At 35.5% G+C, this 12,758-nt stretch overlaps 1 protein-coding gene across 1 annotated transcript in view; it reads left to right on the top strand.

Annotated features, from left to right (window-relative positions):
• Nucleotides 1–12,758, top strand: part of IPO11 (importin 11) — a 198,499-nt gene that overhangs the window by 90,482 nt on the left and 95,259 nt on the right. Inside the window, exon 22 of the mRNA XM_060635693.3 lies at nt 8,462–8,538. Within this exon, the coding sequence (XP_060491676.1) occupies nt 8,462–8,538 (77 nt within the window). The remainder of the gene's footprint in view (nt 1–8,461; nt 8,539–12,758) is intronic.

Below are 12,758 nucleotides of genomic sequence, written 5' to 3'. Positions count from 1 at the left end.
TTGGCCTTGACTAATTATTTTGCCAAGTGAGTAGTGTGTCGTGTTAAAAGTTAAAAAAGAAAAACTCTGTTTCTGAGGCAGCTCACTGCTGCAGACCTTTATTGACTGCCCACTGTGTAAGGAACTGTGCTAGAAAATCCTTTGGCTTTACTAAGCTTATCTTACTGATGACAGCAAATTTCTGCAGGTCAATTATAATACAGGAAAGGCTCCAACATTGTAATATATAAACTGACTATTGAAATTAAAAAAGAAAATCACAGAAATTAAGCATGGAAAAAATGAACATTTCTGGTTTCCTTTTTTCTTCCTTCTCTCCTTCCTTTCCTTCTTGCCTTAGTTTTTCTTAGATGTTTAGGAATGAACATTTTTTTTTTATTTTTTAGAAACTGTCTTTGGTGCAAATTACAAATTAATGATCTGTAGCAGAATACTACATGAATGATTTTAAAATGTTAGGTAGATACTCGATTTACAAGTTAACTTTCTGATATTTTCTAGGTTGTGTTGTTGGAACCTAAATGACTTTGGGTGGTTTTATCATAAATTAGCATGTGTTGAAAATATATATTCATGTATTTTTGTGTGTACAGGATGGATTACTCGAGATCAGATGTTGGCAAATTTTTTCTGTAAAGGGGCAGATAGTAGATATTTTAGGCTTTCCAGGCTGTGTGATGTCTTGACTATTGACCTCTGCTGTTTTAGCATGAGAGTGGTCACAGACAATATGTAAAATGGTTGTGTTCCAGTAAAACATCATTTATAGAAATTGAGTGTGGGTTGAATATGACCCATGAACTCTAGCTGGCCAATGCCTACTCTAGATTACAAATTAAGACACTAGTCTCTGGGGGCGCCTGGGTGGCTCGGTCGGTTAAGCATCCGACTTCGGCTCAGGTCATGATCTCACGGTCCGTGAGTTTGAGCCCCGCGTCGGGCTCTGTGCTGACAGCTCAGAGCCTGGAGCCTGTTTCAGATTCTGTGTCTCCCTCTCTCTCCGCCCCTCCCCTGTTCATGCTCTGTCTCTCTCTGTCTCAAAAATAAATAAACATTAAAAAAAAAAAAAAAAAAAAAGACACTAGTCTCTGACTAGTGTCAGACACATACTTTTCTATAAATATGTAGACAATATATGATGTTGACTATTAGAAAAATTAAAAGTATTACTTACAGTAAAGAGATAGACTCTGATACTTAACAGCATTATAGACTTAGCATATTAATGTGTTTATTAAAGGTATATAAATTTTTTAAGGATTACATGAACAGGCAGTAATAAATGTACATTGCTCTGTTGTTATCTATTGTTTTCTTAGCCTTTAGTTTATGTAAACAAAATGAAATTATTAGAATACCTTTTTTCTTTCTTTTCTCTCTCTCTTTTTTTGTTTTTTTGTTGTTGTTTTTTTTAGCTCAAATGCTTAATAGCTTAGATTCTTTAAATTAAACTAGAGTATACTGAGTTAGAACTCATTTTTTGAATCAGATATAGGTGCCAGTCCCAATTATGCCACTGCATGAGGTATGTAATCATCATCTATGAGCCTGACTTTCTTAATCTGTAAAATTAGGATAATTTTAATTCCTACCCCACATGGTTGTGAGGATGAGATAATGTGTGTTAAATGGTTAGCTCTTTGCATATGAGAGTCTGTAAAGTTGCCTAAGAAGGAAGGGCAGATGTGGAACATTCTGCTCCTAGCAGAATCCCAAGGAACTTAAGGCATTTGTGAGGTCACATGGGGGGCGCCATCAAGGGTGACAGAGTAGAGCTGTCTGTTGATAAGAGGAGGAAAACCAAGCCAAGAAAGAATATTTCCTGAAAGAGTGGTCAGGTACGTCAAACGTTGCTGATTATTCTAGGTAGAATCGTACAAAGAAGTGAATTTGGCCACATGGAGATGATAGCAAAGGTTTCAGTAAAGTAGTAAGAACTGAGTAGAATTGAAATTAAGTAATTACAGACTGTGACAACATTGGGAGCACTTAACAATGAAGAGGAATGTCGAAATAGGGCAGCAGTTGGCTGGTGTGGGGAATGCAGAGTCTAGAGGGATGGATGAGGTTCCAGAGAACGACTAATTGGAGGCAAGAAGGGATGCGATTTAGCATATGTAGCTGTTTGTTGGTTTTGGTTTTAAGTAACATCAGTGATACTTCATCCATTTTAACTGGAGGCAGGAAGATGGATTTTTGTATTATAGTGGGATGTGATAGGAAGGGGTTGGGTCTAATAGATTCTGTTTTCTCAAATATGAAGCATAGTCATCACTTTAATATTATTGTCTGAAATGGAAGTACATAGAGGATAGAGGGATTTGTGGAGAAAAAAGATTTAAATAGTTATCTTGGAGAATGGGAATTTGAACTTACTAGGGGATAATTAGTAGTAGGAGATGTTTGAGGTCCCATACACAAAGGAAAACTTTTTAGAGTGATTATGTGTTTTTTCCCCCATGTTCCCCTCCCCCCATCCCCCTTGATCCAGCTTGCTAGAGATTTGCCAGTGTTACTAATCTTCTCAAACAACCACCCTTTGGCTTTCTCTTTGTTGTATTTTTGTTACCTATTTGTTAGTTTCTGGTCTTATATTTATCATTTCCTCTTTTTCTACTTAAAGTTTGTTTTTGTCATTTGACTTAATATTCTGAGATTTGGCTCAATAATTTTTCATCTTCTTTCCTAATATAAACCTATTACTATAAAATATTTTTAAGTAGAATTTGAACAAACCTTGCATTAACAGTTTTTTTGTTTTCGTTTTGTTCTTTGTTAAAGGAAGTAAGATCAGGTAATGGATGCTGGTCCACAATAAGCGTGGGCTATATGCCATTAAATGTAATATGGTCTTCATCATTAAAAAACAACAACAACAACAACAACTGATGTGACTGCCTTTTGCCGTCTACTCAGGAGATTAGCATCTTAAAACCTCAAAATCTCTCTTTTTAAAGAGCTGACTTCTGAGATAAACTTTTCTTGCTAGGGTGAATTCTACTTTTGATATATTATACAAGTCTTTTCTGTTGTTCTGTGGTATTTTATCAGATTTTATTTTTTCCTGAACTCTTAAGATCTCTTGTCCATATTTTGTGATACTGTCTGATTTCATATCAGTGTCATGTGTGTTTTACCAATTCACTATTTTAAAAAACGTGGTTTTTTTTCCATACTGGAATGATCTCTGTGATATGGTAACTATTCTTTGGATGATTTGAAAATTGAGTAGAAAAGGGAACTGGAAATGGACTCATGGCAGTGGCTGGGAAGTTATTCACAGTTTGGTAATATTTTCAGGTTGTTTCTTAGGTGTTAGTTTGTCCATACTTTAGTTTTGATTTTCCATGTCTGTTAATTTTGGTACTTCCTCCCTTAAGATACTAATAAAAAAAAAAACAAAAAAAACATACAGGTATGTGCTTTATCTCTGTTACTTGTAGTCTTATTTTTGATTTATCTCTTTTTAAAGTATATTTATTATCTCTTTTAAAGTACATATATTAGTCAGGCAAAGATGTAGAAGCAGCACTTTATATGCTAGTACGGATTCATAATTAAAAGGTAACTGACAAGATAAGTAAGAGGTAACCAAGAGAAACATTCTGTGCTTTGGGCCCAGTACCATAATTAGGTTCAACACATGCCTTACCAACTAGAATAGAGTATGCATCAGGTATTGCATACTCTGAATGTAATGAAAATACATTGGGCAAAGCTGGTGGATGTTTCTGATAGGCTTTGTTATGAAAATGGCTACTCTCTTTGCCAATAAAAATTAGAGATGTAAAAAAAAAAAGTATATTAGAGATTTTTCTTTTTATTAATATGAAAGAACTACATGTTGCATTTTATGAGTTCTCTGTTTCTGCCCTTTGTTACTTTACTGCTGCTTCATATTTTCTACTTCCTACCCTTAACTGGGTGTATTTTTTAAAGCTATAAAAAAATAGTTACTTCATTACCTTTTCTTAAGTGCTAAAACATTTAAAGCTATGAATTTGCCTTCCATTGTAATGGCCTATTTCCCTTAAGTCTTGTTATTTTGGTAGTAGCATTAGAGTTTTTTAATGTCTTCTTTGACGCAACCTCATTTATTTTTTGCTGATATTAAAGTACATGAATCAGGTATGGATTTATTGCATTGTAAATACAACCTGTCACTTGTACAATTTTTAAGTTACTAAGAATTTTAATGACTTGAGGCTGTCTTTTTGTAACAGTCTCAAATAGTGATGAAATTAAAGATGCAGACTTTATATATATCTATTCTTTCTAACTAATAGGTTGTATGGTTCACATCAGTGTTTCACTTCTTAATCTTGACAGTGATTTATTAAAATATCTATTTAGTTTGCTTTGTGTCAGTGTCCCTTTTTATTTCTATTTCTTTTTATACTTGAATGCTAGAAATAAAATTATTATTCACTGCACAGAGTTTTGGTATTTTTCTATATTGTTTTAAAGAATTTAACAAATAAAACACAGTATTTAAAATTTAAAATATTATGAAGTGTCATTTGATACATGTATGTATTGATTAATTTTTCACCTTTTAATTGTTTTGCATTTAAATTTTGATACTAATATTGTCATATGGTTTATTTTGTTTAGATTTGATTTTTTTTGTTCAACTTTTACATTTTAGCTTTTCTATTAGAACTTTAGTTGTATCTCCTATACAGAGAAAATTTTTATATTTTGTATTTCACTTAACCAGAGAGGCTTTGCCTCAAAAGAATTTTCATGCTCTTATATTTATTTGTTGAATTGCTATGCCTGTGTTTTTACTTCATGCTCTTTGTTTTCTGTATTTTATTTAGAGGGGTAACATTAAAATTTACATTTCTCTAGCTAAAGATGTTGGTATATACAACTTTGTCTAGTTATTCATCAGCATAACTTGTCCCTTAACTTTCCATTAGTGCCTTGACTTTGTTTCTCTTTCTTTCCTTTCTTAGCATTCACTTGTTTAATCTGGAGTGGTCGCCATGTCATAGTACTTTTAAGTACTTTAAACTCTGCAAGATTTTTTTGCCTTTTTGTTTTTAAGTTTATTTATTTTGAGAGAGTATGAGCGGGGGATAGCCAGAGAGAGAGGAAGAAAGAGAGAATCCCAAGCACGCTCCACATGGGGCTGTAACCCACAAACCGTGAGATCATGACTTGAGCCAAAACCAAGAATTGTACGCTCGACCAACTGAGCCACCTAGGCGCCCCAAGATTTCTTCCTTTTTAGAATAGTATGGCTTGTATTTGGGAAGCTAGCATAGGTAGGTAGTGAGAGTGACAATGACCTGAATGCTCTTTTTACTAAGATAATGACAGTGGGAGGGAAAGAGTCACATGGAGTCTTAATTTGGGCCCAGTGACAGAGCTTCAAACGTATTCTGAGATTTAGAAGATGCCCATCAATTGTTTTCTCACTGAAATATCATGACTGGATTATGGTTTTTCTTTCGGTTTCATTTTTGTTTTAAAGGGGAATAGGAAAGAATTTTAAAAATCTTTTCTTTCATTTTATTCTTGAGAAATGGAATCATGGAATCAAATCCTCTTCTTGTTGATCAAAGTATCTAAAGCTACCACTGCTTGTGTGTGTGGCCCGTACTTCATTTTGTGGGTGGCTGCTTTCTTCTATGTCCCCCTTCTTCTTCCTAATTTTGACATTTAAGATTTGTGAAATAATTCATAGATACAAAGTAATAGGGAAGTCATATTGTTTGTAATTATTTATAACTTACATAAAATGAAAATCCATTTTCTGTACCCTGGTGAAGCTGTGGGAGAGTAAGAATGTCTGTGAAGCCCATGGTGTGGGATGTTTGTTGGATTCTCCTGTTTTCATTGCAGGGATGAGCCGGTGTACCAGTATTTTTTGTTTTCATTCCTTGGTTTATTTTCTTGTGGCTTGCTGTTTTTACAATCACGTTTGTATGTGACTCTACACAATGTATCTTACCTTCATATAAATTTTACAATAGGTGTTCTAACTTAATTTTTTTAGCTCCCTGTTCTAAGATTCACCCATATTGCTGAGTTTAATGGTGTGAATGTAACAGTTCGTTTACTCATATGCCATTTTGTCGGATGTTCAGATAATGCACCCTGAACATTTTTGTACGTGAAAAAGTATGCAGATGTATGAGGCCTTATTCATGAGGTCATAGGTGTGTGCACATAGACATATTTCACTAGTTCAGATAATAATACTTACTTTCCAAGTCTTGATACCAACTTCTTCCTGTCAGCAGTGTGCAAGAGTTTTCACTTTTTTATAGCTTTGCCAGTATTTATTAGGTCAGACTGAAAATCCTGGTAATATGGTAGGGGTAAAATTGTACCTTGTTTTGCTTATAATTTGCATTTGTAATTTTGGCTGTGATTTGATTACTGGTTGGGTACAATATCTTTTTATACTTTTAATAGTCAAGTTTATTGCCAATTTTTGTATCCTCTGGATCGCTTGTTCGTTTGTTCTATATGTTTTTCTCTTTCTAACCTCTTTTGTATATTCCTTTGAATACTGTTCCCTTTTCAGTTATATATATTAGAAACAGTTTTCTCCCACCATGTGACTTAGATTTTGACAATTTTGAGACATCTTTTGACATAGAGTAATTGTTAACTTTAATGTAGTCCTATTCATCTTTTTCTGTAGTCTTTCTTAAACCTAAAGCTATAAGTATGTACTGCTAACATCTTATAAAATAAAGACTTACACTTCTCATATAAATACTGGAATTAATTTCTGTATTTTGTGTGGGGTAGAGGCCCAGTAGCTTCCCACCAATGCCTGAGTTTTCCAACCTTTCTTAACCTAGGAACCGCCTCTGTCATAAATGAGTGGGTCTGTTTCTTGTGGTATTCTTTTTATATTAAATACATTAGTTTTAGAGTGAGTCATAAAGCAAGTGCCCCCCCCCCCCGCCATATGTTTTTTTTCTTGATAAATTTCTTGTTTATTCTTGGTCATTTGCCTTCTAAATCATTTTAGAATCCATTTTCCTAATTTCTAGGGGAAAGTCTATGGAGAGTTGAAGTTTTATTGATTCTCTATAACAGTTTAGAGAGAATTGACATCATTATGATGCTAGATGTTTGTATCAGTGATTCTTAAAATAACATCTATTTAAATACTTTGTTTCTAAGTTTTATTTGAGAGAGACAGAAACACTGTAAGTGGGGGAGAGAATTGACATGATTATGATGCTAGATTTTTGTATTAGTGTTTCTTATAATAACATCTATTTAAATATTTTTATTTTGTTTTTAAGTTTTACTTTATTTGAGAGAGACAGAGACCCTGCAAGTGGGGGAGAGTCAGAGAGAGGGAGAGAGAGAATCCCAAGCAGGCTCTGAGCTGCCAGCACAGAGCCCGACAGAGGGCTCAAACTCACAAAACTGGGAGATCATGACCCCAGCTGAAAGCAAGAGTCGGACACTCAACTGACTAAGGCACCCAGGTGCCCCAACATCTATTTAAATCTTAAGTATTTGTTTTGAGTGTAGAAACTGAGTTCATTTTTGTATGCAGTGTATTGATATTTACAGCATCCTTGTTGAAGTCGCTTAGTGATTAAAATACTTCATGAATTCTTTCTCTCTTTTCTGTCTGTCACACCTGTTGTAAATAAAGCCTATTTAACTTTCTCTTCTCACCCTTGTGTCTTATTAACTTAGTTGGCATATCATGTGAGGAACCGTCCATATATACACTCAGTAGATGGGAAGGTAGGCAAGGTAATAGAAGAAATTTTTTGAGATGTGATTCTGTTTTTCCAGAGAATGGCTTCAACATATCATTAGGTGTGTTTTCTTTGAGTGTTGGATAGGTCCTCTCTTACCAGATTAAGGATTTACTTTCTGTTTGTAATAGGATAAGCGTTTTTATAATGAATGTTAGATTTTGAATAGGATCCCCTCCTACTCCTTTCTTGCAACTATTGTGACAATCATGTTTTTTTTTCTCCTTTAACTTCTTTGGGTGAGGGGTGAGGAGGTAAACCAAATGCACACTTAGGTGATAAACCACAACCCATATATATTTTATTTTTTATAGATTTATTCTTTCGTATTGCCCAGTGTCTTGTTGAAAGGGCACATCAGTTACATGTGACAGAACAATATAAAAAGAACAAGACAATTTTATGTTTCCTTGACCATTCCATAATAATCATGCTTTTGCTGTATCATTAAAATTTTATTGTAAAGACATTTTGTAGTTGTAAATATTTTAATATGTAGTTACTTCCCTTACTATTTTTGCTGTGTATATAGAAAATAATAATGTGCGATGTGTAGATACGTTTTTCATTTGATACAGAAAGATAACTTTTGTAACTTGCTGTATTGTTCATTTTTCTTTCTTCCTTTAGATGGGACAGTTTTTTAGTAAGTTGTATTGTTAAGAGCTTAATGGCTATAGAAAGAGATTCAGCTATTTGTTTTTTCTTCCTAGGTTAGTGACTTTGGAAAACAGCCCATGTGTTACACCGGAGTTGCTTCGCATATTTCAGAATATGTCCCCCCTTCTTGGTATGTATTAAAATGTAAACTTAATACTGTTTTTGAATGCAGCCTTCCTTTGGGGCCTTATTGGGTGACTTTAAATTTTTTTTTTTTTTTAACGTTTATTTATTTTTGAGACAGAGAAAGACAGAGCATGAACAGGGGAGGGTCAGAGAGAGGGAGACACAGAATCTGAAACAGGCTCCAGGCTCTGAGCTGTCAGCACAGAGCCCGACGCGGGGCTCGAACTCACAGACCGCGAGATCACGACCTGAGCCGTAGTCGGCCGCTTAACCGACTGAGCCACCCAGGCGCCCCTTGGGTGACTTTAAATTATACCTTCCATTTTACACAAGTTCCTGATACTCACAAGTTTAATAGTGTTTTAATAGTTTGTGGATTTTTTTTCCTATATAACTTTGTAAAACCATTTCTACTTTGTGAAGAGTGAACACTAAATTTACTAAATCACTAAAAAAAGTCTTCTTGGAAATCTAATTCTGTGTTTAGTTTTAACTTTGTTAAAATTTCTGTGTTTCATAGCAGATTCTATAAAGTATTTAAAAGACAATATTATAAAACTGCATCTGTATACCGTGGTTTCATCCAGTTTGTTTTACAAAGTGATTTTATGCTATCAGATTTATGCTATCACAAAGGAGCTCTGTAAATATTTTTTTTTCTTTTTTTTAATTCTTAAATTTACTTTGAGAGAGAGACAGTGTGAGTTGGGGAGGGCAGAGACAGGGAGAAAGAGAATCTCAAGCAGGCTCCCAGCTTCCAGCACAGAGCCCAGTGTGGGGCTTGAACTCATGAACCGTGAGATCATGACTTGAGCTGAAACCAAGAGTTGGATGCTTAACTGACTGAGCCCCCATACGTGTTTCTAATTTAGCCTAAGGAAGCAACAATGTGAAGACTGTTAACTACTGGCAAATATTTATTGTTTGTTGATGTGTTACTTATGTATAGAGATGTGACATCATGAAGCTTAGTGTTCTTTTTGTCTTTTAAGGTTTATTTTGTGAGAGAGAGAGCATGCGAGCAGGGGAGGGGCAGAATGAGAGGGAGAGAGAGAATCCTGAGCAGGCTCTGAGCTGTCGGTGCAGAGCCATTCGTGGGGCTCTAGCTCACAAACAGTGAGATCATGACCTGAGTCGAAATCAAGAGTTGGATGCTAAACTGAGCACCCAGGCACCCTATCCCGAAGCTTGATGTTCCTGGAGCATCACTTGTGGCACATGGGATAGGGGAACTGGACACTCTGCAAGGAATGGGGCCTTAGTTTCTTTCAGCCACCTTGGATGAGATCTAATTGTTGTTCTGTTTTTCAATCTGAACATGGATTATGATGATAATTCTCAAGGAAATAAATACTTTTCTGTTAGATATCACTACCATTCACAAGTATGTAGTATTTTACATTGAAAAAATGAATAATTGTTCATGGAGATTTTACTTCGTGAGGGATTTTATCATTGGAGATTCACATTTTTTTTCTTTCCAAGATTTCATTTAAATTCAGGTTGGTTAACATTTGGTGTAGTATTGGTTTCAGGAGTAGAATTTAGTGATTCATCACTTACATATGACACTCGGTGCTTGTCACAACTGCCGACCTTAATGCCCATCACCTGTCTAGACCATCTGCCCACCCATCTCCCCTCCAGCAACCCTCAGTTTTCTGTATTTAAGAGTCTTTTAGGGTTTGCCTCTCTGTTTTTATCTTATTTTATTTTTCCTTCCCTTCCCCACATATCATCTGTATTTTTTCTTAAATTCCACATGTGAGTGAAATCATATGATATTTGTCTTTCTCTGACTGACTGACTTCAGTTAGCATAATACAGTCGAGTTTCATCCACATCAACTCATGGAGTAATACAAGGATTATATACGGTGCTATTTAGTCGCCTTTCTGGTTCTTTTCCAGTCTGTAAAATACTATCATTTATTTATAAAATGTAAAAATTTTTTTCCATTCATAGTATTCTTCAAGCATCTTTAATTCCTTCATTAGAACTTTGTATACACTAACTGAATATTGTCAGGAGAGGGCATTTATGGCAATATCTGAAGACTTTTTTCTGGGAACTTATTTGTAGTGAGCAGTTTTATTAGAGGCAGAAATATTGAGGTACAATGATGCACTGGAAAAGTAGATAAACTTTTTGAAAGTATCAACAAATGTGGATTAAAACACTATTAAAACTGATTAGAAAACATCTCATTTGCTGGGTGGTATTAGTGGGCAGATAATATAACTAGTCCTTTGTGTTTTTTTCTGAGATCTTCTGTTATCCTGTTCTTCATATAAATCTCAAATAATACCAAAATACCCATTGTTTTCCATTAAAGAGCCACTTGCCATTTATCATAAAGTGTCCTTATAAAAATGTTGAAAAAATTCCCAAAGATGAAGACTGTGTCAATAGACCACTTATTGCTAGTCTTGTAAGAAAAGTTGTGTCTGTCTTTAAGACACCACAGAGAAATAGAGTGGGAATCCTTTCATTTCCCTTAACTCTGGCAGAGGCCTTTTAGTTCTATTCTTCCTAACTTGGAGACCACATACAGTGCCATTCTGGGTAATCCACAGTTGTTCTTTATATTTGACCGAGGAATAGAAACCTCAACTGGAGCCATTATCAACGTTGTCATGAACAGGATTCAGACATTTTCCTTTATGGATATCTTCTTAAGTAAAAATGGCTGACTCCTGTTCACGACAAAGTGGATAGTCACAGTGATTTCACTTTACCTGTGTTCTTTGACCCCAAATTCAGCATACCTGACCTTTACAGTATAGCAGGAGAAGGGTTGGTACACTGGAAAAAGAGACATAAAAGCATTGACTAACCCTACTGTGATTTTATGACAGTATTTTGAGTGTAGATTTAGGTAAACACTATGGTACAGTTTACCATAGAAAGCTTTGTAGTTGATGCATAGTCTTTCCAAATCAGTAAGGACTTCTATGTGTTAAGAACATTCTCTGGCACATACTAAAGATTATTTAAGTATTTTGCAATTATATGTGTTACTGTTAATATTACTGTTGTTTTAAAAGAAAAGCTAACCAACCTTTTTAGGATTTGTTACTTAACTGGATCAAAAACTAGTGAAATTGTAGAGCACCTGGGTGGCTTAGGCGGTTAAGCATCTGACTCTTGATTTCAGCTCAGATCATGATCTCACTATTGGTGAGATCAAGCCCTGCCTTGAGTTCAGTGCTGACAGCACTGAGCCTTCTTCGGATATTCTCTCCCCCACCCCCCCCACTCTCTCTCTCTCTGTCCCTCCCTCTGTCCCTCCCTCCCTCCCTCCCTCCCTCCCTCCCTCTCTCTCTCTCTCTCTCTGCCTCTCCCTCTCCCTCTCCCTCTCCCTCTCCCTCTCCCTCTCCCTCTCCCCCTCCCTCTCCCTCTCCCTCTCCCCCTCCCTCTCCCTCTCCCCCTCCCCCTCCCCCTCCCCCTCCCCCTCCCCCTCCCTATCTGTTGCTCTCCCCCACCCACCAAGAGTACTCATACATGCACTCTCTGTTCCTCCCCCACAAACGCACGCCCTCTCTCTGAAAATGAGTAAACATTGTTTAAAAAAGAACTAGTGAGATTTCATCCTTGTGATATTGATATTTGATGTAAACTTTTTTAATTTTCAAAAGTTTTAAAAATTCTGTATTTTACAGATAGTAGCAGTGAATATAGATGATATAGATGCTTTTGAATTAGTTTATTCCCTGCTTTTCTCTTTGAAAGCAAACATTATGTGTAATTTGTTTTATGTATTATGGTATGTATATTTGGTTTGGTAATATGAAGAAATCATGTTTACACGTTTAGTAACCTTGACATCAGTGTTAACTTTTTTTTGAGTATTATAAAACTAATTTCCACATACAGCATTTTGCGTATACATTCTTTTATATGAGGTTTAAAATTTACTTTGAAGTCCAACCAGAGTATTAATTTTAATCATTTAAGAATACAGATCAAAAGAAAACTTGCTTAGCTTATCAGTGAAAACACATTCTTTTTATATCTGTGATTTTTATTTATTTAAAAAAAATTTTTTTAACGTTTATTCATCTTTGAGAGACAGAGTAAGACAGAGCATGAGCGGGGAAGGGGCAGAGAGAGGGAGACACAGAATCCAAAGCAGGCTCCAGTCTCCGAGCTGTCAGCACAGAGGTCAGTTCGGGGCTCGAACTCACAAACTGCGAGATCATGACCTGAGCCAAAGTCGGATGC

Source organism: Panthera onca, chromosome A1 (assembly GCF_046562875.1).
Source record: "Panthera onca isolate mPanOnc1 chromosome A1, mPanOnc1 haplotype 2, whole genome shotgun sequence".
In the NCBI taxonomy this organism is placed as follows: Eukaryota; Metazoa; Chordata; class Mammalia; order Carnivora; family Felidae; genus Panthera; species Panthera onca.
Note: the sequence above shows the minus strand (reverse complement) of the source record. Positions and strands in the feature narration are given on the sequence as shown.